At 45.0% G+C, this 27425-nt stretch overlaps 3 protein-coding genes across 3 annotated transcripts; 2 read left to right on the forward strand and 1 right to left on the reverse strand.

Moving 5' to 3' along the window:
* The first annotated feature begins 6868 nt into the window (after nt 1–6868).
* On the forward strand, nt 6869–13158 carry tlcd1 (TLC domain containing 1). The gene is made up of 4 exons (XM_030107633.1): nt 6869–7315; nt 8390–8472; nt 10072–10154; nt 10230–13158. Exons 1-4 carry the CDS (start codon nt 7110–7112, stop codon nt 10629–10631), a joined length of 774 nt encoding a protein of 257 aa, XP_029963493.1. The 5' UTR covers nt 6869–7109; the 3' UTR covers nt 10632–13158.
* Nucleotides 13159–14708: 1550 nt separating this feature from the next.
* On the forward strand, nt 14709–23450 carry rab34a (RAB34, member RAS oncogene family a). Its single transcript, XM_030107632.1, has 11 exons — nt 14709–14853; nt 15693–15772; nt 15845–15936; nt 16028–16093; nt 16214–16315; nt 16924–16988; nt 17067–17118; nt 17206–17287; nt 18661–18751; nt 22512–22619; nt 22686–23450. The coding sequence occupies exons 2-11, from the start codon at nt 15698–15700 to the stop codon at nt 22751–22753; spliced, it is 801 nt and encodes a 266-aa protein (XP_029963492.1). The 5' UTR covers nt 14709–14853; nt 15693–15697; the 3' UTR covers nt 22754–23450.
* Nucleotides 23308–27396, reverse strand: LOC115399977 (adenine phosphoribosyltransferase). The gene is made up of 5 exons (XM_030107643.1): nt 27242–27396; nt 27040–27133; nt 26662–26808; nt 23658–23753; nt 23308–23583 (listed from the first exon to the last, which is right to left on the reverse strand). Exons 1-5 carry the CDS (start codon nt 27362–27364, stop codon nt 23444–23446), a joined length of 600 nt encoding a protein of 199 aa, XP_029963503.1. The 5' UTR covers nt 27365–27396; the 3' UTR covers nt 23308–23443.
* Between the last annotated feature and the right edge of the window lie 29 nt (nt 27397–27425).

Consider the following 27425-nt stretch of genomic DNA (forward strand, 5'->3'; position numbering starts at 1 on the left):
GTTTCTGTACAGTAATACACACAAAATAAGAACTATCATAAAACAAGAACAGCAAAAACAAGAACAGCGAAAACACTGCTTCATGTTCAGCAGAATTTACACTATTTACACTGCTGTCACATTTTCAACTTTTTATTTTTAAGGTTTTATCTATCAGATTTGTTCAGTAACCCAAACAGAGATATACAGCAACTGAGAAGCAAAACCACTGTCTTTCATTGTTGCTTTTTTCCAATTTCCATATCCATCAAATGAAGTAAACAGTCTTGGGAGTTTCTGGAAGGGAAAAATGACGACAGTATGCTGCATCCTTGGACTGAGAGTACTCTAACCAGGGGTTAGCTTGGTACCGCTCACTCCTGAGGCTTCTCCTGGCTCCTCCCTGGAGAGTCTTTGGGAAACTTTCCCTTTTTGGCTGTGTCGGTGGTTCGCATCTGGACTTTGATAAATCTAGAAGATGGAGGGGAGAAGGTTCACAACTACACTGAATCTGCACTAATTTAACAAAATAAAAACTTAAAACAATTCATTACGTCCATCAGACTGTGCAAACAAGCATACTAACATTTTAGCCAGATAGAATATTTTTGGTTTGTTCGATTTTGGACCTATTATGCTATTTTTCAGTCACGTCATTTGGGTCACACAAGCCCAAAAACATAGTATATAAGTTTGTTTGCCCCAAATTCATCCTATGTTCGTAGTTTGAGTGGTCTAAAAAGTGGCTCTGAGGAGCCCTCCTCCAAACAGCCTGATTTTCACAGCCTACTTTGGGTGGGGGGGCATCTGTTTGGACGGATTCTCTCTATCGTGATCATTGTGAACGCTGGAATCAGGTATTTTTCTGTCACCAATGGGGGATAATATAGATATTAATGTGCCTGTCCCTACTTCATCTATGTTCAACTACAAAAGCAACTTAAAGAACAATTTAAATATTGCAATATCTGACCTGATCCAAACACAATGAGAGATACATGAGATACCTGGGAATTGCTTTAGATTGTCTGTTTTGTTTATTCTTCGTTTACATTTTGTAGGATTTCAGTTTTTTTTCTTTTCTCTTTATTTTTCTATTTTTGTGCTCGATTTTATCTTCTTATGTACGACTTTTACATGGTCATTTCTTTTTTTTTCACTTTGAGTTTGTACAGGAGCAGCATTTGTACAAGCTTTTCGGCTTTTTTTTCCCTGTTTCCATGCACATAGTCATATTATTTTGACTATATGTGCAAAAAAAAAAAGAAAAAAAGATGGATGGAATAACGCCATCTCTAAGGCGGACAGCCTGTCCTGTCATGTGGAAATCCTGCTCTCTGAGGTGCTCCCTATACAGACGAGTCACTTGCTGTGAATTTCTCCTTCCTTTTATGATCTCCCACTTCTTCCTCACATCTCTGTCTTTAGGAAATCTGCAAAATGAAACAGGAGATCGCCACAAAATAATCTTAAAAAAGAGCTCACTTTCTTCCTTTTTCTTTCTATTTTATTTCTTAAAGTTTCTTAGAACCTCTCAGTTCTCATTTTTCAAGTGAATGCAAATCTGTTTCTAAAAGTTTCTATGATTCTGAATAAGCGAGCTGTTTGCAAATTACTCTACAGTCGGGTGTAATGTTGAAAAAATGTTTAATCCTATCTGTGAAAAGTTATTCCTTGAGCCCTGCTCGCTACCGTCCGACACTCAGGTGTCACAGCAGAGCTCCGGCTGAATCTCCACACAAATGACTGGAGCGTCTGCGCCTCTCGACTGGACCAAGATGGCGGCCGTATTTCTCGCTGCGCAGCGCCCCAAGCGGGTGTACTGGCATTTGTTTTTTTCATGTCACTATTCACAACAATTTTGGTTTAGTATTAAAAATTGGTTATCTTTAAAACTAAAGATTTCGACCTTAAACATTACCCACACCTTATACTATATGGACAATTTAAGCTCGTCTAACTCCAATATAATAAATATTGTCATCCCTCTAGCCAAATACCACATCCACTGTAGTAAATGGAGAGGGAACAAACCCTCTTTTTCATGTTTTATGAATGAATTTAAACTGTATTATTCAGCTTAGATTAAAAGACTGGAAGGCAGCTAGTATGATCTCTCATATGATTTCTAAGGCACTCCTGTTCTAAGCTACTTTTCATTGTATGGTTAGCTCCTCTGGTTTTTCATCTTTTCTTTAGAATTACATTTACCAACTTATAGTTCATTTTTAGATATCTATGTGCCCCCCTAGTCTCTGTTTCTTTTCTTGTTCAACTGTGCTTTTGTTTATTGGTGTTCAGTATGTAGTATGACATAAGAAAAACTGGAAGTATCACTGTTTTTTTTTCCTCCACGAGAGTTTGTATTGTATTGTGTCTTTTGTTAATGAAAAAAAAAAAGCGGGTGTACTCAAGGGTCTGTCTGCAGCCTGCAAGACAGAGACGTGTCGTGACGTCGCTACACGACACGCCTCCGTCTTGCAGGCTGCAGACAGACCCTTCTCGGCTGCAGACAGATACACAGGAGATTATGTCTATGCTGCAGACTTCAGCGAGTCCAGCAGGACGTCTCCATATTGAACGTTTGAAACCGGATGTAAATGTGATTGGTCCAGCCCGTCACGTGATCGCATCACAGGGACAGAGGAGGCGCTGTGATAGGGCGATTTATGCAAAACTTTAACTCCTAATATAAAAACAACAGATGATTTATCTGAAAATCAGAGTCTGGTGAAGCCAGCACGGTTGTAGAAACTAGTGATAGAGACCAAAACATGTTCTGAAACCGGGCGCTTTATATGTTTTTTTTTTCACTTTGAAAATTGGCATTTTTGAATGGGTTCCAATGAGACCGGGGCTCTTTTTAAAATCAACATCATCGCCCCCTGCTGGAATTTCCGTGGAATTACAGCTTTTTGCACTTCCGCATCAGCGTTGCCGCTTGTTGTATCTCCGATTACGGAAATAAACTTTAACCATCGTTTGAAAGCAACTATCAAGCAAGAGCAAGGGTCTGCGCTTGGTGAGTTTCTAACAGGAAAAGACGTTTTTGTGTGTCTTTGCGTGTAGAGAAGCTAAAGCTAACCCTGAGAGACGCTAACGCATGACGTATTTGTTTTGAAGCTCTGATTGGTTGAAGCACGCTGTCAGTCAAAATCCACAGAGGGAGAGGTGGGATTTTCATTGAAACAGAGCGTTTTCTTTTCCGGGTTTCAGAATTAGCCCCAGAAAGTCTTTTATTTCGCACAAAATGACTTTTCCTTAGCGCCAAAAATAAACTATTACCATGTTACAGTTTTTCTCGATTGTTAACACACGTTTCTCAATACAATAACGGCTTTCTCAATACTGCACACACAAAACTGAAAACTGCACACACAAAATGCTAAACCTGACACTCCCTTTGCAAGAAGACTCTTGCACTCTCTAAATCGTGTTCACAAAATGGAACTCATGTTTTCATTTGCTACACACAGTCGTATTTTACATATCATTCATTGAGCACACACAAGTAAGCTTTTGCTGAACACTACCAAACATTTACTGCAGACTGTAGTGAAAAACTGAAAACACTGCTGTAAAATGGAACACACCATATGAATGACAGCGACTCTGGAAAATAAGATATTTCTCCTTTCACAAAAATGACTCAATGTAGCCTATTTTTTCATAGAAAAATAGAAAAATTATGCCTCTGTATAACACATTATAAGTACATTATAGCACTGTATAACTATAGTTATAAATACTCCTAAATGATCAACATGCTTTATAACATCACAATCACCATAATCCTATGCTATATAGTTGGTTATAAAGCATTGTGATCATTTAAGAGTGTTTGTAACTGGCACTGGTACTGGCCACCGAGGCATACATCCATGGGGCGGGGGCGTGCGTCCACTGGGGGCGTGCGTGAGTGTGTTGGAATCCAGTCGCGGGCCAGATTTGGCACACGGGCCGCCAGTTGCCGACCCCTGCTATACAGTGTACTGACCTGAATTTGTTGAGTTTTGAACACTTGTGTGTTGTAGGTTGACACCACTGAGATGTTACATGAGAAGTGTGTGTATACACAGCAAATTTTCCAGTGTTGAATTAACTCTGAAAGTGTTAAGAGTGGTCTCATATATACACTGTTGTAGTGTTAAATGTAAGTGTTAAAATATAAACTTTAAAGTGTTCATTCTAAGAATTAACACTGTATAGATTTAAATAGGAACACTGGTCAACAGAGAGGAATATTAATATAACTCTACAGAGTGTCAACATTAGAAAATTAACACTGGTCAGTGTTGAGATTTTAACACTACAAAAGTGTATATATGAGACCACTCTTTAACACTTTCAGAGCTAATTCAACACTGGAAAATTTGCTGTGTAACCACAGAACATTCACTCTAAAAAGAAATGTCTAGACTCAACAAAAAAAAATCAACGCAACAGTTTGCATTAGTTTTTTTAAGTTATGGCAACCTCAGAAATTGCATTGAATCAACAAAATATATTACTTTGAGTGAATTCATTTTTTGTCATCAGTCAAAGTACTGCTTACTTAATAAATGCAAGACTTTTAAGTTGATAACTCAACATAAAAATCTATATTACTTTGGGTGAATTCATTTTTTGTCATCAGTCAAAGATCATTTTAATTACTGCTTACTTAATAAATGCAAGATTGTTAAATTGATAACTCAAATAAATTGGCTGCCCACTTTTAAGTTGTTACAATGGCCAGTTTCTGTTGAACTTTAACGTTGTGAGTATTTGGGAATACGATGCTGTCATGGGCAGTGTGGACTGATTCCATACTGGCAGTATCAGGCTATTAATAAGCCCAGAGGCAGATGGGAACTGTTCTATTGAACTCTGTAAGGTAAGAATAGTAGCAGGATCAGATTAAATGCTCTGTACTTCTCATTCCAGGTTGGACACAAAAAGTAACTAAACTATTTATATTAACTGAACAAGAACACAACCAAACACAACTACCAATAACACTATTAACATCAGAACATCGAAATAAATCATGAAATCAATGTTTAAATCTTGAATATCTCATCCCAAACCCCCATGATGCATTGCGGCACTACCATCATCACTGTTAAATTCTTCAAATAGCCTGTTTCCTTTATGCTGTGACCAACTCTAACCATGCTGATGTGGTGTCCTTACCCTACTAAAAATGAATTTTAGTCACCATGAAATGTTGCTTGTATCGAGGTTTTTCATCCTGCTAACCCACTGTCCAACTGGTCCAGGCATGTTGTGTGGCGAGAGGGAACTTAAAATTGTGAAGTCAACGTTGACAAAATCAAATTATCAAGGCAAGTTTGTTAAGTTATAACAACTGGAATTTTGTTTTAAACCCATCAACAATGAATTTTGAGTTCAAATTGCAAGTAAAATTAAGTTGATGTAATTAAGAACATAACTTTTTCATAAGTTGAAAAAAATTGGTTTGGAACTTAGAAAGTTTATCAAAATCAACTAATTACAATTTTTTTACTTGGATCCATGTATTAAATCAAGTGGTGTTAGAAGCTCCTCTGAGTTAGTTTTTAGAGTGTATGCAACTTTTTTTACCTCAAATGTTTTTCAGAATCCCTGTGGGGGTAAACAAAGACTTCTCACGATGATTCGCCGGTCCCTCCACTCCCCCCCGGGGTCTGTGTCCTGAAAACAGCACTTGCAGCTTTCAGAGGAGCAGACCCGACTACATCTCTCGAGAACAAATCTGCTTTATGGCGCTCATACGGGAGTCCAAGGACAAAAGCACATGAAACCCTCGCTAGCGTTAGCAACGCCACCCTTAGGTGCTCACGGATGGCAGAACCAAAAAGACAGAAAAAAACCTTTGTCTGACGAGAGGAAAAAAAGAAACGGGAGTGGGACGCTCTCTGCGCGCAGGGTGGGGGTGGGGGTGGGGGGGTGATGCGGAGAATGTTTATGACAGTGAGCTTTCACAGGAGACCAGTAGGGGGAGCTAAAGCAAACCGTGCATAGTTCTCCTTTAAAAGTGACCAGCTAAAAGTATGACGGAGAGACCAGGAGCATCTAGCTGTCGTCCACCCTCCATGCCCTCTCTGTCCAAGATAATGAGGGCAAAAGAAGGTGGAAGCATATTTCAGCCAACTCGGGACAAATGGTACCTTAAAAAGCTCCACTGTTTTGGGCTGTCTGGTATAACAAGTAGACTTATGCGTCTTTTAACATATTGACATAGTGTGTTTGGATTATGGCAGCACTCAGAGTACAGCCCGAAGATGCACTCAACACTGTTTGAACTGGAAAAAATGTTTGCAATGCCTTAAAAAAATGCAAGCATTAATGCTGGAGCTGAAACAAAATACCCACAAGTTAAAGGATTAGAAGTTTAGAAAGTCAAAGAAAGGATTGTTTATAAAGGTTCACACAATAAAAACAAGGAATACTTTCTGTGAAGGGAAATACTAAACTCCCAAGGCGTCCCGGCACGTCGTTCACCAGTGGATCAAAAGAGCAGGAGTCTGAAGACATCGCGTTGAACGCCACAGTCAACCGCTGCTCCTGGCAGAACATAAGGAGCATCAAACTAGTTTTATCTTCTCTTTCATTTCAGTAAATAAACAACCAGTCTAGACGTTTTGAGCTGGACGCGCACATGAAGCAGTTTCATGGATTTTCGTTGTTTTACGCAGCAATCACACTTCTCCATGTTCAAGTAACATGAGCCATGTGTGTGTGTGTGCTTGTGTGTGTGTGTGTGAGAGAGAGAGAGAGAGAGAGAGAGAGAGAGAGAGAGAGAGAGAGAGAGAGAGAGAGAGAGAGAGAGAGAGAGACCTAGCCCCCCCCTCCTTGTTGCCGCTCCTCCGGGTGGAGCGGCTCTTGGCTCATTGCACGACAGAGGCGCTCCGTGAAAACAGACTTCTCCGCTCAGGAATGAGCCCTGACGGGAACCCCCTCCCAGTCCTCCTCTTCGGGGTCGGGACGCCGGAGACGTGAAGGAAAAGGGCGCAGCGTCGGTGGGACTTCAAGTTCAGCGAGGCCCTGAAAAGAACCAGAGGGGCGCGTACTTCCACTGGGGACCCTGACAGGGGCGCGCTGAAGGATCGAGGGGCTGAGCGACACGCAAGGGTGTGGAGGAGAGGATGGAGGCCCTGCTTCCTCTCCTGAAGGGCCACCCGGGCCCCTCAGTGCTGGTGTTCGCTCTGCTCTTCAGGCTGGTCTCCTGGGTGCAGCGGAGGACGCCCGTGCCCCAGCTGGTGAAGCAGGACGAGTTTCGCCACTGGAGGTGGAGGAACCTCAGCCTGTCTCTGGTTCACTCCCTGCTGACTGGGACCTGGGCCCTGACCTGGTGAGTCCTCATCTGGACCGTCTGGGTGTCTGTCCCACACTGGGACACCATTGTCTATTGAAAGTCCGGCACATGATGTGTTGTGTGCTGGGATGGGGGGGGCGGGGGGGCAGTGACAGTCTGTGGCAGTCCAGAGAAGAAGGGCATGCTCAGACTGGCTGAGCGACGGGGGAGACAATCGCATATTTTAAGTGGGGAGAGAAAAATGTCAGTTTGTGCAGCGTGAGACTCTCACAAAGCTCCCATTGCTGTGTCTGTGTCTGTGTCTGTGTGTGTGTGTGTGTGTGTGTGTGTGTGTGTGTGTGTGTGTGCATTTTAAAGTTGTCCACACCTCTGAGGGTTGACTCAGGAGGGCCAAGCACTGCATGTGTGACAACTGGAATAACCGGCTGAACAGACGGGCCCGCTGGGTTTGTCTCTGAGCGATTCTCAGTTCAGCTCTGAGAACGTGGCTGGTGGGACGTCAGCGGCTCACCAGGAACACACTGCGCTCAAACCGAGGAGCAAGAAAATGTAAAACATGTAATCTGCTGTTTAGTTGGATGGGGGCGATGGATTGTCGACGTCTCACACTATCACTTTAAAGGTTTTGAGCGTTTGAGTAAACGATCCACCCTGCTGCCTCAGCTGATGTTGTGTCACACTCTCTTCATTCATCTTTAGAGTGGAATGAATTTTTCTCTTTTCAACTCATTCCAGGTTCAGATATCTCCTGTTAGTCAGTTCAAAAGGAGCCTGCCAATTAAAGCAGAATGATGCATCCGGGCCGGCTTCATCACTCCGTCGTCTACAACAAGAAACATTCTCAAAATACATAAAGAACCTCCAGCAGCGTCTGTAAGATGCTTTTACACATCACAAATGAACTATAGGTCACTTATTGACAATACTTCCAGTAAGGGTTTGTTTATATAGGGAGGCAACACACCTTTTTTTTTTTTTTTTTTTTTTTTTTAGGCCCGCCCCTGAAAAGTTCACAGAAAAGTACAAACAGGCTGAATATGTTTGTTTGAAAAACAGGGAAGATATGTTTGTTCATCAGCAGTGCAGTAAGTAACATGCATCCCTCTCCAGTGCAGCGGCTTCGCCACAGCTGTTGATCAGGCTGGACTCGTACCACACCCCCCTGTCCTACCTGCTCGTCTGCGTCTCCTCAGGTCAGTGAACGCACCGCCAGCAGAACAGACACCAGTATTGTTCAAATGTGTGTGGGGTTTTTTTCCATATGTTTTTGATCGTGTGTTAATTTGCCAGGCATGAGAAATCTGAAAGTCTGGACTTGTGTTGAAATCTGAGAAAATGGAGCAATCATGCCTTTATTCGATGAGTAATTCCAGGTTCTGTTTGCTCTCTCGAAGAGGTGCTGATTGACAGACACTGTTGTATTCATAGGTGAGTTAAAGTAAACCTCCCAGACTCGTTTCACCCCGAGGGGGTCAAAGTGCCACTTGTCAACCGCCAAACAGGTCCTGATCCACAGACGAGGGAGCGACCACTCTCATCCGGCGCGCATGAAATGAGAATCCTTCGAGGATTCGGCGGCACGCGTGGCCCGGTCGCCTGTGCGTCTCTGTGTTACTATGAACACACAAATCTGTGGAGATCTGCCCTGACAACGGCAAACAGGCGGCGGCTCCACTGAGACGTGTAATGCTCGGACCGCTTCGGCGTCTCGCTGGAAACGGCGGCTCCCTGGAATCCCCCCGCTTCAACCAGGCAGATCAATAACCACAGACAGCTGTTTAGTAAGGGGAGAAAATTGCAAGTGAGGTGAGATTTTCTTGTTTCTGAATGAACCTGAAGTCAGAGAAGGGAAATCTTGCCTTGTCACAAAACAATGAGACGTTATGTGATCAAACCACAGCAAATAATTAGACAGCACTGTAATACTATCTTTGTATATTTTTTTATTTCTTCTTCCATGACTTGTTTTTAGACTGTAGCCTACTCCCTGAATATCAGGCATTTTTTGCACTGAAAGACAAACAAAACGTTTTTTTGATTTGGAAAAAATGCACAAAGAACTAATATGAATAGATAAAAACAAAGTGAAATATAAATAGAGTTTTCAGATTTGACCTTTGTAGTTGACTTGATGTTGACAATTTATTGGAGATTTATCAAGACTGGGACAAAAACATGCCCAATGCACATGTTCCAAACACTGAGCTGTGAAAAATGACGTTTTCATTCTGCAAATTTGAAATGAGCGAATTTTAAATCAAATTGAATGAAAAGTTCAAGATCAATTCACGAAGCAGTAGTTTGATAGACAGACCTGAGTTGTTTCACACTAACAGCGACATATTCATTAAACCTCCGTCTTGTCAGGCGTCGCATGTCTGGTTTCAGTTCGTCATCCTGTCATGGAAAGAAGGCAGGTTGAGTCCAGAGGAACGGATGGGAGCCAGGATTTCTGCTGTCTGTGTTTGTGGTGCCAGTTAAATCATATGAAACGGGTTCGGAGAACTTTCGGAGACGTCCCTGAAGACGTTCTATAGCCTTCATGGACATCGCAGCATCTCCTGTCAGGGTGATGCAGACGACTCTCAGATCTGAGGATCAGTGTCAGTGACGGACCGCAGCCCATTTGATGTCTCCTTCCGGCTGGAGCGGGGTGGATGTGCTGACATGGTGACCTGAGCACAAACTCAACAGACTTCATCTTCATCAGTCCAGCTTCTGTATTGTCTCACGATGTTGCTGATCCTGTCTCTGCCTGAACTCCGGCTCATGGACGCCCTTTATTCTTTCAGGCTACTTCGTACAAGACGCCGCTGACATTATCCTGTCGGGACACGCTCGGGGATCGTGGGAGTTCCTTCTCCATCACGCCATGGTGAGCCATCGCGCCACACCGGCGTCTATTCAGACGGCGTTCCTGCTGTTCACTCTGTTCGGGACCTGTGTGCAGGTCATCTGCTGCTTCGTGTACACGCTCTACACTGAGCGGTACGTGGCGGGCGCCGTGGTGGCGCTCTTCGTGGAGGTCAACAGCGTCACCCTCCACCTCCGGCTGCTGCTGAAGCTGGCGGCGGCTCAGTCTTCCCTCTTCTACCGCCTCGTCAAGTTCATCAACATCTTCACCTACGTGGCCTTTCGCCTGCCCAGCCAGTTCTACCTCACCTGGTACATCGTCCACAACTACTCCCGGCTCACCCACGGCGGCTTCTTCCTGGCCTGCATGACCATCATGAACGTCATGATCCTCGTCTACTTCTACCGCCTGCTCCGCTCCGACTTCTTCCCTCCGAGGAAGAGCAAGGTGGAGGAGACCGGGCAACCGAACGGCGTGAAAAGGTTCCTCCGTGATTGAGCTGGACTGGTTTACAGGACCGTTGGTGTTAGTTTGTTGGGTTTGAGTCTCCAAGTTTTTATCACGGCACTGACAACATTCCTCATAACAATTGTTTGTTTTCTTACTGCCAGAGAACAGATTTCGTGTCATTTTACAAAGACAGAAGAATGAAATGCTCATTTAAATCCAACATTCTGCTTTGAAGCTGTAACATTGAACAGAATCTGGAAATAGAGTTTCAGTATGTTAAAAAGAGATCAGATTTATATTCAGTGAGAATCTGCACCATCCACCCTGGACTGTATTGTCTCCAGTTACAGGAAGGAACTGTGAAAACATGCAGCAGCCAGCCTGGTGACACGGAATGGAAAACAGATGCTTCGCAAAACGGGCAGCCAGGTTTGTTCAGGTCAGCTTTGGACATGTGATCAAAGCTTTTTGACAGGATTACCAGCTTCTTCATGAAGAAATACCAGCGGGCCACGTAAAACATTTTATTCACTCAAGTGCAGTTCGTCCAACTGGCCAGTGTCACGCTCCTCGCTGTTTTGTTCTGCGTTTCAGGAGTGAGTGAAAGACCAAAGATATAAATAGTGACCTCCAGCAGAAAGGAATTCTTATAGATTTTGAGCAAAAATGACAAACTGGCGGAGCTTGTGAGGAAAACTTTGTGCTAAACAGGTTAAAAGCTTTACTGATTGTTACAACCAATGGTGGACAGTAAGAACCCAGCGTAAAGCCAGATGTAATAATCCAAGAAACATGAGAAATCCAGTCTGGTAACGAAATATTTTTCAAAAAGTGGAAAATGATGCACTTGCTGACAACCATATTTTGTTCTCTTACTTAAACCCCTGAGAATTTTTTTTTCGACATAAAATATGATTACACGCAGGTTTTCATTGATGAAATGTTTACATACAGTGCACTAAAACTGGAGCAAGTCCTAACCCTGTTTATTCTTCTCCTGTTGGAATATGATGGAGGACATGAATGAGGTGATATTCCAGCCCATGCTAGGCTTCCTTCACACTGCAGGTCTTGATGCTCAGTTCTGATTTTTTGCAGGGAGCTGATTATTCTTCATGATCATTCCCACTACATGTTCAGTGTGACCTCTGTCATGATTCTTCAGTTCCAGAGCGTTTATAAACCAGATAGCGGTGGACCACCTTTAATTTGCCCGGAGCTGCAGCCATCAAATGGCTGGTTGGCTTCGTCCCATGTCAGTCATTCATATTGTTGATCACTGATTGGTGGAATCGCTACTAAGTCCCGCCTCCTCAGAGCTCCAAGCTGTTACTCTGCATTTTTGTTGCAGTTTATAGAAAATGAATCACACAGTTAAAATGAGAAGTGAGTCTCATTTTCCTGCAGTGTGAAGGAACACTGATGTATTTATTGAGAAGCAGTCTCATTTTGTTGAGTTGTGTTGATGGATGCATGTAAAATGTCATTAATACCGTTTGTGTGGATAGGGCGGCAGTAGTGAGTCAATATTACCCACAGATTTTTGAATTTTTTAAATTTTTGCCCAAGGAGACTTTGACATATGGACAGAGCCTCCTGGAGGATCGAACACGAGCCCCTCTGAACCACACACACACTATACCTCACATGAAATGTTTTACATCTCACAAAAGACTGACTGAACTGCAATAGTTTCCATGCGCTGTCGGTTAGTGTGTGTTCGGCCAGTCAGCTGGAGTCCTGCTGCCCAAGATGGTGTTGAAAACAGATGATTGTATTGTATTGTTTCAACACTGCAGAAAACCTCCCGATAACCGGACAGAAGTCAGAAACCCAAAAGCACAAATTTAGGAAAGTCAGTGATCAGCGAAATCCGGAGGACTGCATGTGGCCAAAAAGCAACGTGTTGTGGCTGCATCTGTTCTCCTCATCTCATAAAACTGGGTGCAATAAGTTGTATTTCTGTTATTTAGAAATACAAATCTCACAGCACATCAGCTCACGATGGCAGTTTAACTCCTAGTTTCTAATAATCACTGACATCTTTACAACTTGCTGCAGTGCAGCTACATTTTCTACATTTTCAGTTCCCATGTCAGATTCTGCAGCCGCCGTCTGCTGCTTTCCTCTGAAGCCTGTGGCCGCCTCTGAACGCTGACGTCCAGCAGGTTTCTCCTGGTGTCGCCGAGTGTGTTAGGTGTTTTTAGCGGCGCTGTCCTCCACCGTGCCTCCATGAAGCCAGCCGTGGCTGAAGAGGCACCGCTGGACCTGTTCAGACTGAAGCCGGAGCTTCAGTGAGAGGACAGCCGCAGTACAATCACTGTCACCAGAATCAAGCAGGGATGAAGGCATTTCTCCTGTTTCCTGCTGTATATTCTCTTGGAGTGCGGTTTTAAAAGCTTGAACACCCAGAAGTGGCCTTTAAAGACTGAGAGATGAGAACATTTCGTTTTCTCTTTGTTTGGAAGTTCTTCATCAGGAATGAATCCCAATAACCTGAAATGAACGGATGTTTATGGTTTTTATGAGCTCTGTGCTTTACATTGTTGTGTGACACTGAGAATAAAAAGGTGTTTGAAAGGAAAGTGTGTTTTGATTGTGTATGAACATGGATGGTCTTTCTGAGGCAGCAGCGCCGACCACTGCTCCACCGCGCCCCTAAAATCACCAGAATAAAGCAGAAGAGGCAGTATGAGATGACCACAGGCTGTTCAGAAACAGATGTAAAAGTCCAACTGTCCCCTGGCGCCCCCTATCGTCCATATGCATGAGAGCAGGCCACAGGTTTGATATTTCTTTTCAGATTATTTTTTTAAACTGAGTTTTGCTTCACCAACACATTTAATTAACAAATGATCCTTTCTTTGTCGTAATTACCTTTATGTTCTTGGTAAAATAATTATATTGTCTGAAATAATGATACCTACTAGTTTTTTTTTGTTTTTGTTTTTTTGGTTTATTGTCATAATAAATATTTTTTTCAGACATTAGAGAGATAGATCTAAACCAGCTGAAAGAGGTGAACCCCAAAGTGCATAACGTGAAATAATGATATGTATCTTAAATGCTTCATAATAAATTATTTTAAATATGATGCACTTTATTGTGTTTTTAAAAAATGTTGCTCTAAAACCGATTTGGCCCGCGTCACCGATATGTAGGACCTACGTAGGGCATCGAAAACTGGTGAGACCCAAACCAGATCGGTCCCAGAGGAGCCGCTGGGAGCTGCTGGAGACTGGACCCCAGCCCACTCCTCATCAATGATAACACGCTTCATTTGCATAAATACACACCCCCCACGGTGGGAGTCGTGAGAAACACAAACATGGAGAACCATTACATAAATATCAGTAGGACTGTCCGAGTTGGAGGCAGACTGCGCCGTCTGCTTCATCTAGCTCCGTCTACCTCTGGCTCTGCCATCGTGAACACACCTACTATTATCAACTCCTCACATCACGTGACAGAGATACAGCCATAGAGCCCTGACCATTCATAGGCAGCTTTTAAATGGAAGCACAGACATCTATTGACATACATCTATTGTGTTTTATTATTCTTTTACAAATGTAGGAATTCTATATAGTTACAAATCAAATTTGATTGATGTGTTGCCTCATTTTATCTGACCTTATTACACACATTTGAATCATTTTGATTAATTTTTTTTAATTATTCTGTCAAGAGTCCATTGATTTTATTATTCATATATTCAATAACTAATCGATAATTGAACATGCGTCTTAAAGTTCTATTAAGAGAGGATCCAAATTCTTTGACATACTTAAACACATTTTCTAAAGAAATGCCAAGTAATTAGTTACTTTTAAAATATTATAACTCACTTAATTACTCAGTTACTAATTTGAAGAAGTAGCCACTTACTATAACTAGTTACTTTTTAAAGTAACTTGCCCAACACTGTAGATAGATAGAGAGAGAGAGCGAGAGAGAGAGAGAGAGAGAGAGAGAGAGAGAGAGAGAGAGAGAGAGAGAGAGAGAGAGAGAGAGAGAGGAGGGTGGGTGTAGTTGCTCCTTCCCTCCAGCAGGGGGCCTGGTGATGATGGTGATCAGAGGAAAAGGCAGATCTGAGTCAGTGTTCTTTGCTCGGCGGATCTTCAGCCCTCTGTCTGCTCCTCCTCCTCCTCTTCTCGTCCTTTTCCAGGTCTCTCCTTCATTAATGGACTGGGAGTGAGCGTGTTTCCGCCCCTGTAGAGCGGTTCGTCCTGGAGGAGGACTGGAGCAGGACCGTCCAGAAGTCTCTGAGGTATCCAGGAAAACGTCTCCAACACTCCGCCTGCACCACTTCATTTTTCCGCGTGTGTGTGTGTGTGTGTGTGTGTTTTCTCCACGTGCGTGAGTCTGTCGTGTGTTCTTTAGCTCGGGAATGGAGGATTCTGGTGCAAACACTCAGGTCGGGTCAAACCGAACGCGGAGTGAATTCTGCTCGTTTCCGTTCTTCGTGAACAATGGGGGGGGGGGGGGGGGATCGCCTCGCGGCAAGCAGATGGTTAAATCTGGTTAAATCTGTGTGTGCGGTTATGAAGACAGTGTGTTACAACTGTGTGTGTGTGTGCGTGTGTGTGTGTGTGTGTGTGTGTGTGTGTGGGCCGCGTCTATGTGCTGGGAGCCGGGAGGTGGTGCCGTCTACGATCTGGTCACCATGGAAACAACAACACAACCACCGTGACCACGTTACACTTTCGTTCTGTGGTTTTACAGGATCTGTTCAATATAGGTCACCATTTAGAAACGTGTTTGAGTGTCTAAAGCTGCATTGTGTGTGTGTGTGTGTGTGTGTGTGTGTGTGTGTGTGTGTGTGAGAAATCACCTCTCTGCATGGGATTCCAAGTTAACCTTCACAGGGCTGACAGGGCAGGGCCTGGGGCGCGGGGAGCTGGTCTGGGATCAGTGGTCTCGGAGTAATCGGCCATGCTCCCAGGTTTTGAGATTTTCTCAGAATACCTCTCGAGACTCTGCCACCGTCCGAGATGTGTCTTTTCTCTGAAAGTGAACGAATCATCTTTCATTGCTGACGACTGCCGTGTGGAAGCAGGAAGTGTGTCATGTGATCAGTGAGGTGACGGATGCTGCCCCCCCCCCCAGGCGCCATGTCCCTCAGAGTTTCAGCCATGAGCGTCCTTCCTCCGGTTCGGCGAGACCGCGTCATCGCTCAGCTGCCTCAGGTGGGCCCGGCCGCCTCCGCCGCCCCCCTGAAGCGGCGCACGTCCTCACACACCTGTTCTGTCGTCTCTCAGTGTTTCACCAAGGAGGCGGCGGTCCACACCAAAGGCGATTTCAACAACCAAGTGAGGACGGCCTGCCAGGAGCAGCGGACCGGCACCGTGGGGCGAGTGCTCACTCCTGGAGCCGTCTCGGAGGTTTCCCCAGTGTGTGTCTCGTATTCACACGCCGCCTCTTCCTGTTTTGGTTCTCAGCAGATTTAAAATCTCAAAGGTCATCGTGGTGGGAGACCTGGCTGTGGGCAAAACCTGCCTGATCAACAGGTAGCCTCATTCAGCAGGGAACAGGGTTTGGTGGGGAAATGCAGAAATAGACACACTGTAGTCCGGAGGGAGGAAATCTGAAGCTGGGGAGTGAAGTCAGTTCTCTATTCGGCCCTTCAGGTTTTGTAAAGACACCTTTGATAAGAACTACAAGGCGACGATCGGCGTGGACTTCGAGATGGAGCGCTTCGAGGTGCTGGGCGTTCCCTTCAGCCTGCAGCTGTGAGTCCGTCCTCGCCTCCATCCCGGCGGAGCTGCTCCGTCCCGGGCTCGCTCAGCTGGTGGCGGTCCTCGTGGTTTTTACCTCCTGAAGTGGGATTTGAACCGTGACTTGATTGCTCTTCCATAAGAACTGTTTTCACGATTTTCCATCCAATAAAATGTGTCTGGAGCCTCAAAGCACCTTAATGATCTGAATTATGGAACCTCCACGGGCACAACGTAGATATAGATATAATTTGTTACAGTTTTAGCTGTTGTCCTTTTTAAAGCTTTTTCCTCACTTCAGCCATTTTACACACTTCATTTTTCACAATAGAGAAGTTTGAGCTCTGATACATTTTTTCTCATCTTGTCTTTATTTTTCTTCATTTTTTTCCATTTTCTTTAGTTTTTTCCCCTTTTTTCCTTTATATTTTTTTATTTTTCCTTTTTCTTTTCCTCAAAGCTCTTTCTGATTTGAGCTGTTTTATTTATTTTTAACCTGGAGATGAGAGAAATTTTGAAAATCAGTGCAGAATGTGAGTAAAACAGGAAAGAAAACAAAAGTTGATGTACTCTGCATGTGACGAACGCTGCACGGCGCTCAGTGACGCCCCCTGTGGCTGCAGGTGGGACACGGCCGGGCAGGAGAGGTTCAAGTGCATCGCTTCCACCTACTACCGCGGAGCGCAGGGTTGGTTTTCCCCGCCTCGTCTTTACGTTCCGAAGCCTCAAACCGTCTGTAAAGCGGCGCTGTTCTTGTTGCTTCCAGTTGTGATCATCGCGTTCGACGTGAACGACGTGGCGTCTCTGGGTCACGTCAGGTGAGTCGTGGAGTCCGGCGAGACGGCGAGGCCTCCCGGAGGGAAGGGCTCTTCTTTTGGGTTGATCTTCCTGCTGATGTTCTGCAGGCAGTGGCTGGAAGACGCCCTGAAGGAGAACGACCCCACCGCCGTGCAGCTCTTCCTGGTGGGCACAAAGAAAGACCTGAGCGTACGTCTCCCCCCCCCCCCCCACCCCCACCCCCCGGGACACGCCCTGTCCCTCCTCTTGTTTTTACTGGAGTCAGATGTGAGTTGTTTGGCCGGCTGCCATCGGCGCGGTGCGTTTGAGTCCCGGCTCAGACCTCAGGAATGCCTCTGGTGGAGGTGATCTTCAGACCGACGCAGTCTTTTACTCAGGAGTTTTCTATTTTCAGGCATCTTTAATCACATAATCTTGCGTTCTGCTGGCTGTCAGGAGGTTTTCTTCTAACTTGTTTGCTTTGGCTTGTTCTAAAACCTCGACCGTAACTGAAACCATTATGTTTAATCAGTGAAGTAACCTTTAGAAAATCCTCCTCTGCACAGAGTCTTTTCTCAAACGGATTGCTCAGAGACCTCTCCGACCTGGGCTGCTTCAAGAGACACTGGTTTTTCTACATCTTCCATGTGGGACACAGAAGGAACTTAGCCTAGTGCTGAATCCAAAACTCTTCAGTTTGTACTTTATGAAGGTAGAAATAAGACAAAGCAGTGACTTTTCAGCAGCATTTAAACTTCTGGAGTTGCACCAGTTTGACCATTTACCATGAGAAAATCAGAGCACTGGAGGTTAAAGCAGAGTGAATTATGGGAAGTGGAGATGCTTAGACAGAACTTGTGTTGACAGATAAAGAGTTAAATCCCTGTGTTTTTATATTTTGTGACTTCAAGCTTATTAAAGCTCGTGTCCGGAGTTTGCGTTCGTTTCCAACCTATGTATCGTTTTTCAACAGAGCTTCAATGTGTCAGTCTGGTTCGATACTACAATATATTAGCATAAAGTAAAATAAACATTTATTTATGAGCCCCGCCTTCGTCTCATAGACCCCCATGTTATCCGAAAAAGCGCCGGTCAGCTTCAGCCAATAGATTTCGAGCTTCCGCCTTGTCATGCTGTCAATCAACATGTGGAGCAGCCAGAGAGCACGGCCGCTCGCCCAGGCAGAGGAGAGTTAGCTCCGCAGCAGCCGCCGCGCTTACCTCGGATATATCCACCGTCTGCTGAACATCCACCGTAAACAGCTCAACATGGAGGATGCTGTAGGAGTCAGAGGCTCTCATTTTCAGTCCACGGGTTGCAGCGTGCACAATTAAAGGGGCGTGGCTTGGTCCTCACTAAAGCAGAGGGAGGGCGGAGCCTCCAGACGTTGGATTAAAAAAATCTCTCTCTTTCAAAACTCCGGACACGAGCTTTAAAGGTTCGTGTTGCTGCTTTGTTAAAATAAACCACACGAAGACCTCAATCTGACCTACAGAAGAAAGAACATTTATGTTACTGTGTTATTTTCTTGTTATCAAGCTTAAAAATAAAAACCCTGACGATAATTTGTTTTTTTCTGCCAGTCACCTGCTCAGTATTCTCGTATTGAAGAAGACGCCATCAAAATAGCGAGTGAGATCCGAGCGGAGTACTGGGCCGTTTCTTCCCTGACCGGTGAGTTCAGTCCGTCCACAGTCTGTTTCCACAGTCTGACACATTCCGTTCGTTTGCATGGGACTTTTTATTCCTCTATAAATCCGAATAAAGCCTAATTCCGCTCCAAAATTACCATGTAAACACCTGAAAACTTTATTCAGAATTAAGTGTAAATCCAAACAGACCGGCGGGTTTATTCTCCTTTGGAAGCGGAATTATATGCTAATTAGGCGACTTCTCCGTTGTAATGACGCAGTATTCCAAGATGGCGGTCCACGTTTCGACCATAGACCATTAAAAAAAAAATAAGTGGACAAAGCATGTGGCTGAAAATTACGGAGACGCGGACATGACATGGTAAAAAAAAAAAATTAAATTGTGGCCATTGTGGCCGAATAACTAATTCGTTCCCACAAATTAGTTCTATCATTCATACACTGAACAGTCCAGGAAAGTTGGCAGCATATTGACAGATACGGACTTTCAGTCTCAATAACTCTTTAACAAAACGTCAGTAACATATAAAGGGCGCCTGCATCCCATCTTTGTGAGGTGGACGATATGCTACAAGCTCATTTTTATTAAAAGTGTCTGTCTATCAAGCAGCAGAAAGTGCTGCGGGATTAAGGGACCGTCTACAATTTACAAGACGCTGCAAAAGTGAAGACAAACACCATATCCAATAAATTTGATAGGAGACAAATGAAGGTTGTAGCGATTATGGTGACACTGTAGTGAATCCCAGTGGTGGTATTACGTTTCTTGTTGTTGTTGTTGTTGTTTTTTAGCTATTTGTGTTTACTGTTGCTGCGTCTTGTAAATTGTAGACGGTCCCTTAACCCCGCAGCACTACCGGGTGCTGATTGAAATCAATATTGTTTCTGCTGCTTGATAGACACATACTTTTAATAAAAATGAGCTTGTAGCATATATTCCACCTCACAACGATGGGATGGAAGCGCCCCTTGTATGTTACTGATGTTTTGTATTGAGACCGAAGGTCCGTATCTGTCAATATGCTGCCAACTTTCCTGGACTGTTCAGTATATGAATGATATACCTAATTTGTGGGAACAAATTAGTAATTCGTGGCCACAATTAAATTTTTTTTTTTTTTTTTTTACCATGGGGCTCCGTAGAAAACATGAAGCCTATCCAGAAGTGTCAAAAGCCTGCAATATCACAGTGTCCACCAGGGGGCAGCTTCAGAAAGGCTGTGACTCCATAGACTCCAATTCAAAGTGAAACATCAATAAAACTGGATCGGCTGAATTTCTATAGTTCAGAGTTTGTTTGTTTTTTCATTGCATTTTATCGTCCAGAAGAGAGTTCAGCTGGTCCATCTGAAAATATATTAGTATTGAATTTTTTATAAAGTGTCAAAGTTTTCATAGTGAGGGGGCGTGGCTACTTGACTGACAGATCTGCTCTGGAATGGTTGACAGATCCTTCCAGGCTCTCAGCAGGTTTATGTTAAGGAGCCGACATTAAGATGAAGTTGTCTTATAATTATTTACCAAAGTTACGTAGTCTGGAGTTAGTTGTTGATTCATTGTAACCATGACTAGTTCCTGGATTAACTACTCAAAAAGATGCCCAAAGGATTCTGTTATTCAGTTTTTTCTGTCATTTCTGCATTTATTAACATGTATTAGCAGTGAATATGATGTGTTGTGCCCCCCCCCCCCCACACACACACACACACACACACACAATTTTTTTTTGTTTGTTTGTTTTTTTTTTGAGGTGTTGTGTTTTGAACATGAAGTTTAGAAAACTTTAAGCAGCACCGGGTTTTGTTTTCCTGGCTCTTGCCGGTGATGCTTCGCTGTTTTGTCCAGCTTTCATACAGCCTTGGGCTTAGCGCTTCGCTCGCTAACCACAGCCGAGCCGCAGCGTCACGGCTCGGTTCGGAAATCCACTGGCTTCAGGGGCCGCGGCGAGAAACCCAGATGGGGAGAAGCTCCGGCGCTGGCCGTGCCTGGCAGCCGAGAGGGGGGGCGCCGGCGGCGGCAGCCGGGGGGAGACACCATGAACAGTCGGGAAGAAAGCGCTGCTCCCGGGGATATAACACCGCGACAGGTCGGGTAGCTGGCGCTGCTAACCGGGAGAAAACGGTGTGAGCGGCCGGGGGGGGGCACTGTTAGCGCTGACCGGGGACAGAGCGCCGCTTGCGGCTGCTGTCAGGCTGAGCGGCAGCCCGGAGGGCGCTCCCCTCAGAACCCTCCAGCCTGTGAATCCCCGAAGACAGCCAAGATACTGCCAGCTGGCGGCACGGTGCGGCAGCAGATGTTCCCGGTGTTGCTTGTTGACCTGGTCAAATGAATCAACACCGGAAACGTTATTATTATTGACAAATAATTGATATGAAACGCGATTCTCGACCACGGACATCCGGGCCACTAAGCACATCAGGGTATGGCGGGCAAAGGGGCAAACAATCCGCACACTGCTGCTAGCGAAGCATTTCTTGTGTGGAGTTTGTTCTTGCTCAATATTGGTTGTAGATTGAGAGATATAGATATATAAAAGATGGTGAAGAATTGTGTGTTCAACTGCACCAACAGTGTAGCTCGGCAGTCTCACTTGTCCTTTTATGATACCAAGCGAGGCTCCTGAACCAGAGAGGAGGAGAAAAACGCTGTTTGCTATAAACAGAACCACCGACAATACCAGCAGAACACTGGGAAAACTGGCTACCGAAATCGGACAGACGGTCTGGCGTGCCAGGCTCTGAGCCTGTTCCTTTAAGCGTGGTAACAAACAAGCGCTAGCAGGCGAGCTAACGCTAGCTTGTTAGCGTCCTTATTTTAATCAAACTGCGTTCGTCAAATAAAATTTTTTAGACACCTTTTATAGCAACATCTGTACTGACCAGGAGCTTTGATGAGGTAGCGGTTCACATCTGGGAACCCAGACTAGGCCTTTGTTTTGGATTATTTAGCCAGGAATCAGCGGTGTGCTCGTATGGACACAAATCCAGCCCGACGACGTTAAGCTTTGCCTGATATCTTGCTAAAGCTTCAGGCTTCAGCCCATCCTGATACTGGTGAGCCATACCTGGCACCAGTGATCAACGCTAAACTCGTTCTACAACACAACAAAACGCTACAAGTTTTAATAACTGTACAAATATCTACTGAGAAGCCCTGACGGCCTGAATTCTCCACATCGTTTGCCCCTCCGTAGTGGTAACTAAGGGCGACCACGTGGTGCGTGACGACACCCCGATATCGAGAATGGAAGCAGTTTACAGCAGAACATCACAACGTCCACAATGCCACGGCCCTGGGCTCTGTCAGCCCCGCCCCCTCGCTGTCTTTTTTTCATTTCTGGCTCCAAAATGTCCAACATGCCAGCCTCCAGGGAGCCTCATTTGATGACAATAGAAACAAACGGGTGACGTCAGTCTGATGCCCACTTTGTTTCGACTCGTTTGGAGATGATTAATTTAACTGCAGTTTTAGAAAAATTGGACGTAATGAAACGAGCGTATCGACGGGCGCTAACAACGCGGACATTTAAAAGTCTTTAGTGTCGAACTTGATTGAGGAAAAAAAGACGAGAAAAATGCCGCTTACTTCCGGGAGACGTCCGTCCGTCACGGCCGCCCCGTCCAATGAGAACGCTGCACAGACCCCGGCGTGAGAGAGGATTTAATCCTTTGTTTTTCCCATGAAAACACCAAGCTCAGGAACAGAATGCTGAATGACTTAATTCAGAATTAACTTGTTCTGAATTAGAAACAGCCTGTAACCACACTCGTCCGCGCCTCCAGGGGAGAACGTCCGGGAGTTCTTCTTCCGCGTGGCCTCGGTGGCTTTCGAGACCAACGTCCTGGCGGAGCTGGAGAAGAGCGGATCGAGGCAGATCGGCGAAGTCGTCAGTGAGTCACCGACCGAGACGCCGGTCCGACCGCTGGCCGCCACGTGACTCTGTGCCTCTCTTTCAGGAATCGGCAGCAATCCAAGCAACCTGTACGCCACGTCCAAGAAGAAGCAGTCCGCCTGCTGCCAGTGAGGAGCCGAGACCCGGGTCCCGGGTCCGAGGCCCCGGAGGGCCGGGGAGAGTTCCTGTGGTGGGAGCGGGAGGAGGCCGAGCCCGCCGCCCACACACACTCGCATGGAGTCTCTTTTTCCTGGCCCTCAGAAAGCCTTTCCTCTGCAGATTCCTGTGGCGTTGCTCACTTTACTGACGCAGGAACCCGGTACTGCCAAAGAACGACTGACTGCTCCGTTTAACTAGGCTTTAATGAAATCTGCTGGAGTTGGTTTTGCGTTTTAGGTTTTTCTTTAGAGTAATAATCTGGTTTTGTTCAGTAGTTTAACTCTTGATCTTCAACCAGTGTGATCCTTCAAACTTCAGGTATTAAGGGAAAGAAAAGTTGTTTTTTCAGCCTTCCTGTCATGTTGATCCTCTCAACATCAGATTCAGTGTTTCTGAAGCTTCAAACCACAAATTCAGATTTTATTTTGAGTAGATTCTTCATTCTGTTTACAAAGACATGACTGAACTTGCTAAGTATCGTATAAAAACTGAAATGTTAGTATTTACCACTTTATCGTCTTGATTTGTCTGAATATCTTTTATACAACACTAATAACATTAAAAAGAAAGAGAATAAATCACAGTTTACAGTGTAGAAAGCAAATCTTATAAAGTATATTCATATTAACCCGGGATGAGGCGTTCGGTTCGGGACGGACGGCGTCAGTTGAAGACCTGGAAGCAGTTGAGGCGTTTGCCGTCCACCTGGCCCTGCAGCTCTTCGGGGACGCAGTGCGAGAACTTGTAGTTGTCCTTGATCCACTTCCCCCCCTCCGTGTTCTCGATGGCCACGGCCGCCACACCTGCAGCGGACAGACGGCAGAGAGGGGTCAGCCGGGCCGCGGGGCGGAACGGCGCCGGCGCGACGGCGACGTACCGACGACGGCGGCCCCCTGCCGCTCCAGCAGCTGGATGGCGGCCCTCATGGTGCCGCCCGTCTCGATCCACTGGTCCACCAACAGGACCCTCAGACCTGCGGCGCCACACACACACACACACACACAGACACACACACACACACGGTTACCTCACAGCAAGAAAAGCAGGGTTCGAGTCCCGGCTGTGGCCTTCTGGTTCCCTCTTCAAAGAAGTCGGTGATGCTGAATGAATTCTTGCTTCTAAACTCTGTGTTTTATTTACCCTGCTGCCTGTTCTAATCTGATTAATGTGCACAGATGAATGTCTGATTAATAAATGCACATATTTTTAAGCAATGGTTTCTTCCTTTTTTTTTTTTTTTCTGTGTTTCCATCGCAGTGACAGATCTGGATTTCTGCTCTAGTAGTTTTAGCCTCAGATGCCTCAGAGGGTGAGCAGGATGCTGGACAGCTGTTTCTCTGCTTTCAGCGTGTTTCTGATGTAGTTGACTTCATCAGACAGCAGGTGGCGCTGCATCAAGGGAAGACATCAGTTTAACCCTTTAAAAGGCCGTTTTAAGCCCCAGCGTGTGTTCAGGGGAGTTTCTTACCTCAAACCGCTTTGGGTCAATTCTGTGACCCTATGAAAGACAGGTTAGTGTAGAAATGACACATTTCACAGTTAAAACTTTCTGGAAATCCGAAATTCATTACTTTCTGTAAGACCTTTCCCATGACAGCCATTCATTATCCTGACACTTGGACAGCTCGTCTTAGCTTGACTGACTGGGAGGAAGTCAGAGACGCAAAACAAGTTCACTTTATACACACAACTGGAACTGAAGTCACATGGATTTTTTTATGTTAAATAAATCAATTTGTTGTGGTAAAACACTGTCATGCCCCGACTCAACAGACAGGCGCGAGAAAATCTCAGGTTCGTCTGGACGCAGATCTTCATTGTGGGAACAGCATTGACAGGACAGATGCACAGGAAGAGCTCCTCACAGAGATCTCTCCCTCACCTGCCTCTCCAGCTCCAAGCTCTGGAGAGGACTCCCGCAGCTGCAGCCACGCCTCCCTCTTTATGGTGTCCCCCACAGGTGCTCCAATTAATCCCCACACTCTCAGAAAGTAAACTAATAAACCATTCCCCTTTAACATACCATAACTTAATGACTACTGGAAAAAGATGCAATGATGGGAAAACGTTTTAACGGAATAAGAGTGAAGATGATGATTAAATTGATTGGCCAATCCCAAATATAATAAGCTATGGTAACCTATAAACAAACCTAATTCTTCACAACAAAACAAACTGAACATACTCCCAGCTACCCCACAACTAAAGTGTGTCTATGGATGAGGGCGAGTTACGCAGCCGGGACGGCAGGCCCATTAAATCCTGCCTTCACAAACACAGATCATGCATTTTAGTAAAACCAATGAATCAAGAAGTCGATATAATTTTATGTATGGTCCATCTGGTTTATCTTACACAAGCACATATACTGTAATTACCTGGGTTTGATCTTTAATGAGACCATGAGCTTTACGGATGGAACTAAGTTCCTCTCAGAGTCTGCAGGGAGAGCTCTGGGCTCCAGAGTGAGTAAGATGAAAAATGTACCTGACCTAACTTTTTTGGTATTTACAAAATTATTTAATCGTATGGTTGGTTTAATTTTGTTTTATGTGGCGGGTGTGTGGGGCTTTAAGGAAAGTGGTTATATTAATGCGCTTCAGAATAGGGCAATCCGGATTTTCACTAAACTAAACTAAACTAGCTCTGGAGGGGGATCTGGGATGGGATCCGTGCATTGTGAAGCAGAAAGTGGAAATGGAGCGTCTGTGGAACGGCCTGACTCAGCTGCCAGAACACAGACTGACCAAGAAGGTCTTCAGGTGGGACTGTTCCAATCAGTATCCTTGGGCTAAAGAAATGGCAACAGTATTTTCAGACTGTGATTTAAAATATGTTTACAGAAACAAATTGCTTTGCAATCTAAAATTATTAAATGAAAATTTGTTGATTGGTTTTAAAACACAGTGGAAATATGATATATGTAGAAAAACTGAATGAAGGCTTTGTATTCAATTTAAGGATGAATATAAAACAGAACCATATATTCTTTTAAATCTAAGTAGAAAACAAAGGTTCCTCTGTGCCCAGTTGAGAACTGGCACTTTGCCTCTGGCAGTGGAGGGGGGCCGGTTCAGAGGCCTTCCTGAGGAGGAGAGACGATGGACACTGTGTGATTTAAATGTGGTGGAGGATGAGTTTCATTTTGTTCTGTATTGTCCTCTTTACTCTGATTCACGGGAGATTTTGTTCAGACAGGTGCAGCATGAGAACCCAGATATATTCTGGTTTTCAAATTATAAAATGTTGAGTCAGCTTTTTGAAAAGCACGTTTTTGCTTTAAGTCATTATATCTGTAAAGCCTGGGACCGAAGACAAATGAAGTTGTATCCTCCTGTGTGTTGTGGATATTGTTGCGTTATGATGGATTGAACAGTTTTTGTGAATTTATGTCGGCAGCCGTCTGAAGCCCATGAGGGCTGGGCACAAGACACTGAAATCAAATCAAATCAAATCAAATCAAATCAAATCAAATCAAATCAAATCATGTTGGGTTTTGAGTTTGTTGGATTTTTACTTTTCTATTTTTTTTTTAATCTACACTCCTCATTTGAAAATGAAAAGTGGGCACAACTGAATATAAACACTGGTCTGCTTTAATGAATGTGGGTCACACACTCTTCAGGGTTGGATTTCTGTTTTTACAATCTGACAGTTTAATTCAAAGACCTCAAATAAAACCACTTGGTTCTATGTAGGAACGAAGTTCCAGGGATTTTTGACGCCTCTGATTCTGTCGTTCTTTATATCAAACTATTTGTTGGGTGATCTGAATGTTGAGCGGCGCACTTCTCTGACCATCATCCAGCTGTCCAAACATTCAGCCTCTTCAGGAAACCGTGGAACTGAGCCAAAGGTCAAAGGTCAAGGGGGAGATTAACCTGGTCGCAGCACGTCCAGCCTTACTTCCATGGTCTTTTCTCTGCCCGTGTAGTCGCTGTAGTTCTGGGTTTGGGCTTCCACGCACAGATGGCCCGCCTTGCGAATAGCAAGGAAGCCTTTTCCCAGAGCGGTGGCGACGGACGCCCCTGGAAAACAACAGAAACACAGACATTCATTCCCACTGCAGCCTGGACACTCATTACCATGCCATGAGTGCGAGCCAGAGGCCAAACGTCTAAATTTAGTAGGTTTGTCAGAGAGGTCGGGTTTCCTGACTTAGAAAGAGCCTCTTAAAATGAAATAAGTAGGTGGAATGAGAGTTATTACCCTGAACTCTGTTTACTCTCCACTCCGGTGCAGCGGGTTTGTTTTCTTACCAAGAATGAATCCCATTGCGTCGATCCCAGCAACCAGGTCAATGGGGTCATTGTGGAACGGAGCCAGCAGGTCCTTCACACAGTCGGCTAGAGCCTGGATCCAGAGACGAGGCACGGCCAGCACAGAAACATCGCATGTTAGAACGAGGAGCTCAGCAGAATCAGCAGGCGCTTCGATCCCGCCCGGTCTCTCTGGTCGTACCTGGGAGTTGCAGTAGAGTCTGGACGGGTCCAGCCAGGCGAACGCCGGCCCCCTGGTGTTGGGGGCCATCAGAGGAAGGTACCATCCTTTCGGCCTTTCCGCAGGAACGGCGAACACGTCCATTTGAGGAGCGGCGCTGGCCCGTGCCGTCAGAGGGGCAGACTGGAGGGAAGTGGGCTGCGAA

This window comes from Salarias fasciatus, chromosome 14 (assembly GCF_902148845.1).
Source record: "Salarias fasciatus chromosome 14, fSalaFa1.1, whole genome shotgun sequence".
Classification (NCBI taxonomy): domain Eukaryota; kingdom Metazoa; phylum Chordata; class Actinopteri; order Blenniiformes; family Blenniidae; genus Salarias; species Salarias fasciatus.

What these genes read in the sequence shown, in the direction of transcription:
- tlcd1 (XM_030107633.1), top strand. Translation starts at nt 7,110, where the DNA reads ATGGAGGCCCTGCTTCCTCTCCTGAAGGGCCACCCGGGCCCCTCAGTG. An exon ending in GCTCGTCTGCGTCTCCTCAG is followed by an intron (nt 8,473 to 10,071) that starts GTCAGTGAACGC and finishes TTATTCTTTCAG; the next exon opens with GCTACTTCGTACAAGACGCC. An exon ending in TCCTTCTCCATCACGCCATG is followed by an intron (nt 10,155 to 10,229) that starts GTGAGCCATCGC and finishes ACCTGTGTGCAG; the next exon opens with GTCATCTGCTGCTTCGTGTA.
- rab34a (XM_030107632.1), top strand. Translation starts at nt 15,698, where the DNA reads ATGTCCCTCAGAGTTTCAGCCATGAGCGTCCTTCCTCCGGTTCGGCGA. An exon ending in CAGCGGACCGGCACCGTGGG is followed by an intron (nt 15,937 to 16,027) that starts GCGAGTGCTCAC and finishes GGTTCTCAGCAG; the next exon opens with ATTTAAAATCTCAAAGGTCA. An exon ending in GCACAAAGAAAGACCTGAGC is followed by an intron (nt 17,288 to 18,660) that starts GTACGTCTCCCC and finishes TTTTTCTGCCAG; the next exon opens with TCACCTGCTCAGTATTCTCG.
- LOC115399977 (XM_030107643.1), bottom strand. Translation starts at nt 27,364, where the DNA reads ATGGACGTGTTCGCCGTTCCTGCGGAAAGGCCGAAAGGATGGTACCTT. An exon ending in CGCAATGGGATTCATTCTTG is followed by an intron (nt 26,809 to 27,039) that starts GTAAGAAAACAA and finishes GTTGTTTTCCAG; the next exon opens with GGGCGTCCGTCGCCACCGCT. An exon ending in GCAGGGGGCCGCCGTCGTCG is followed by an intron (nt 23,584 to 23,657) that starts GTACGTCGCCGT and finishes TGTCCGCTGCAG; the next exon opens with GTGTGGCGGCCGTGGCCATC.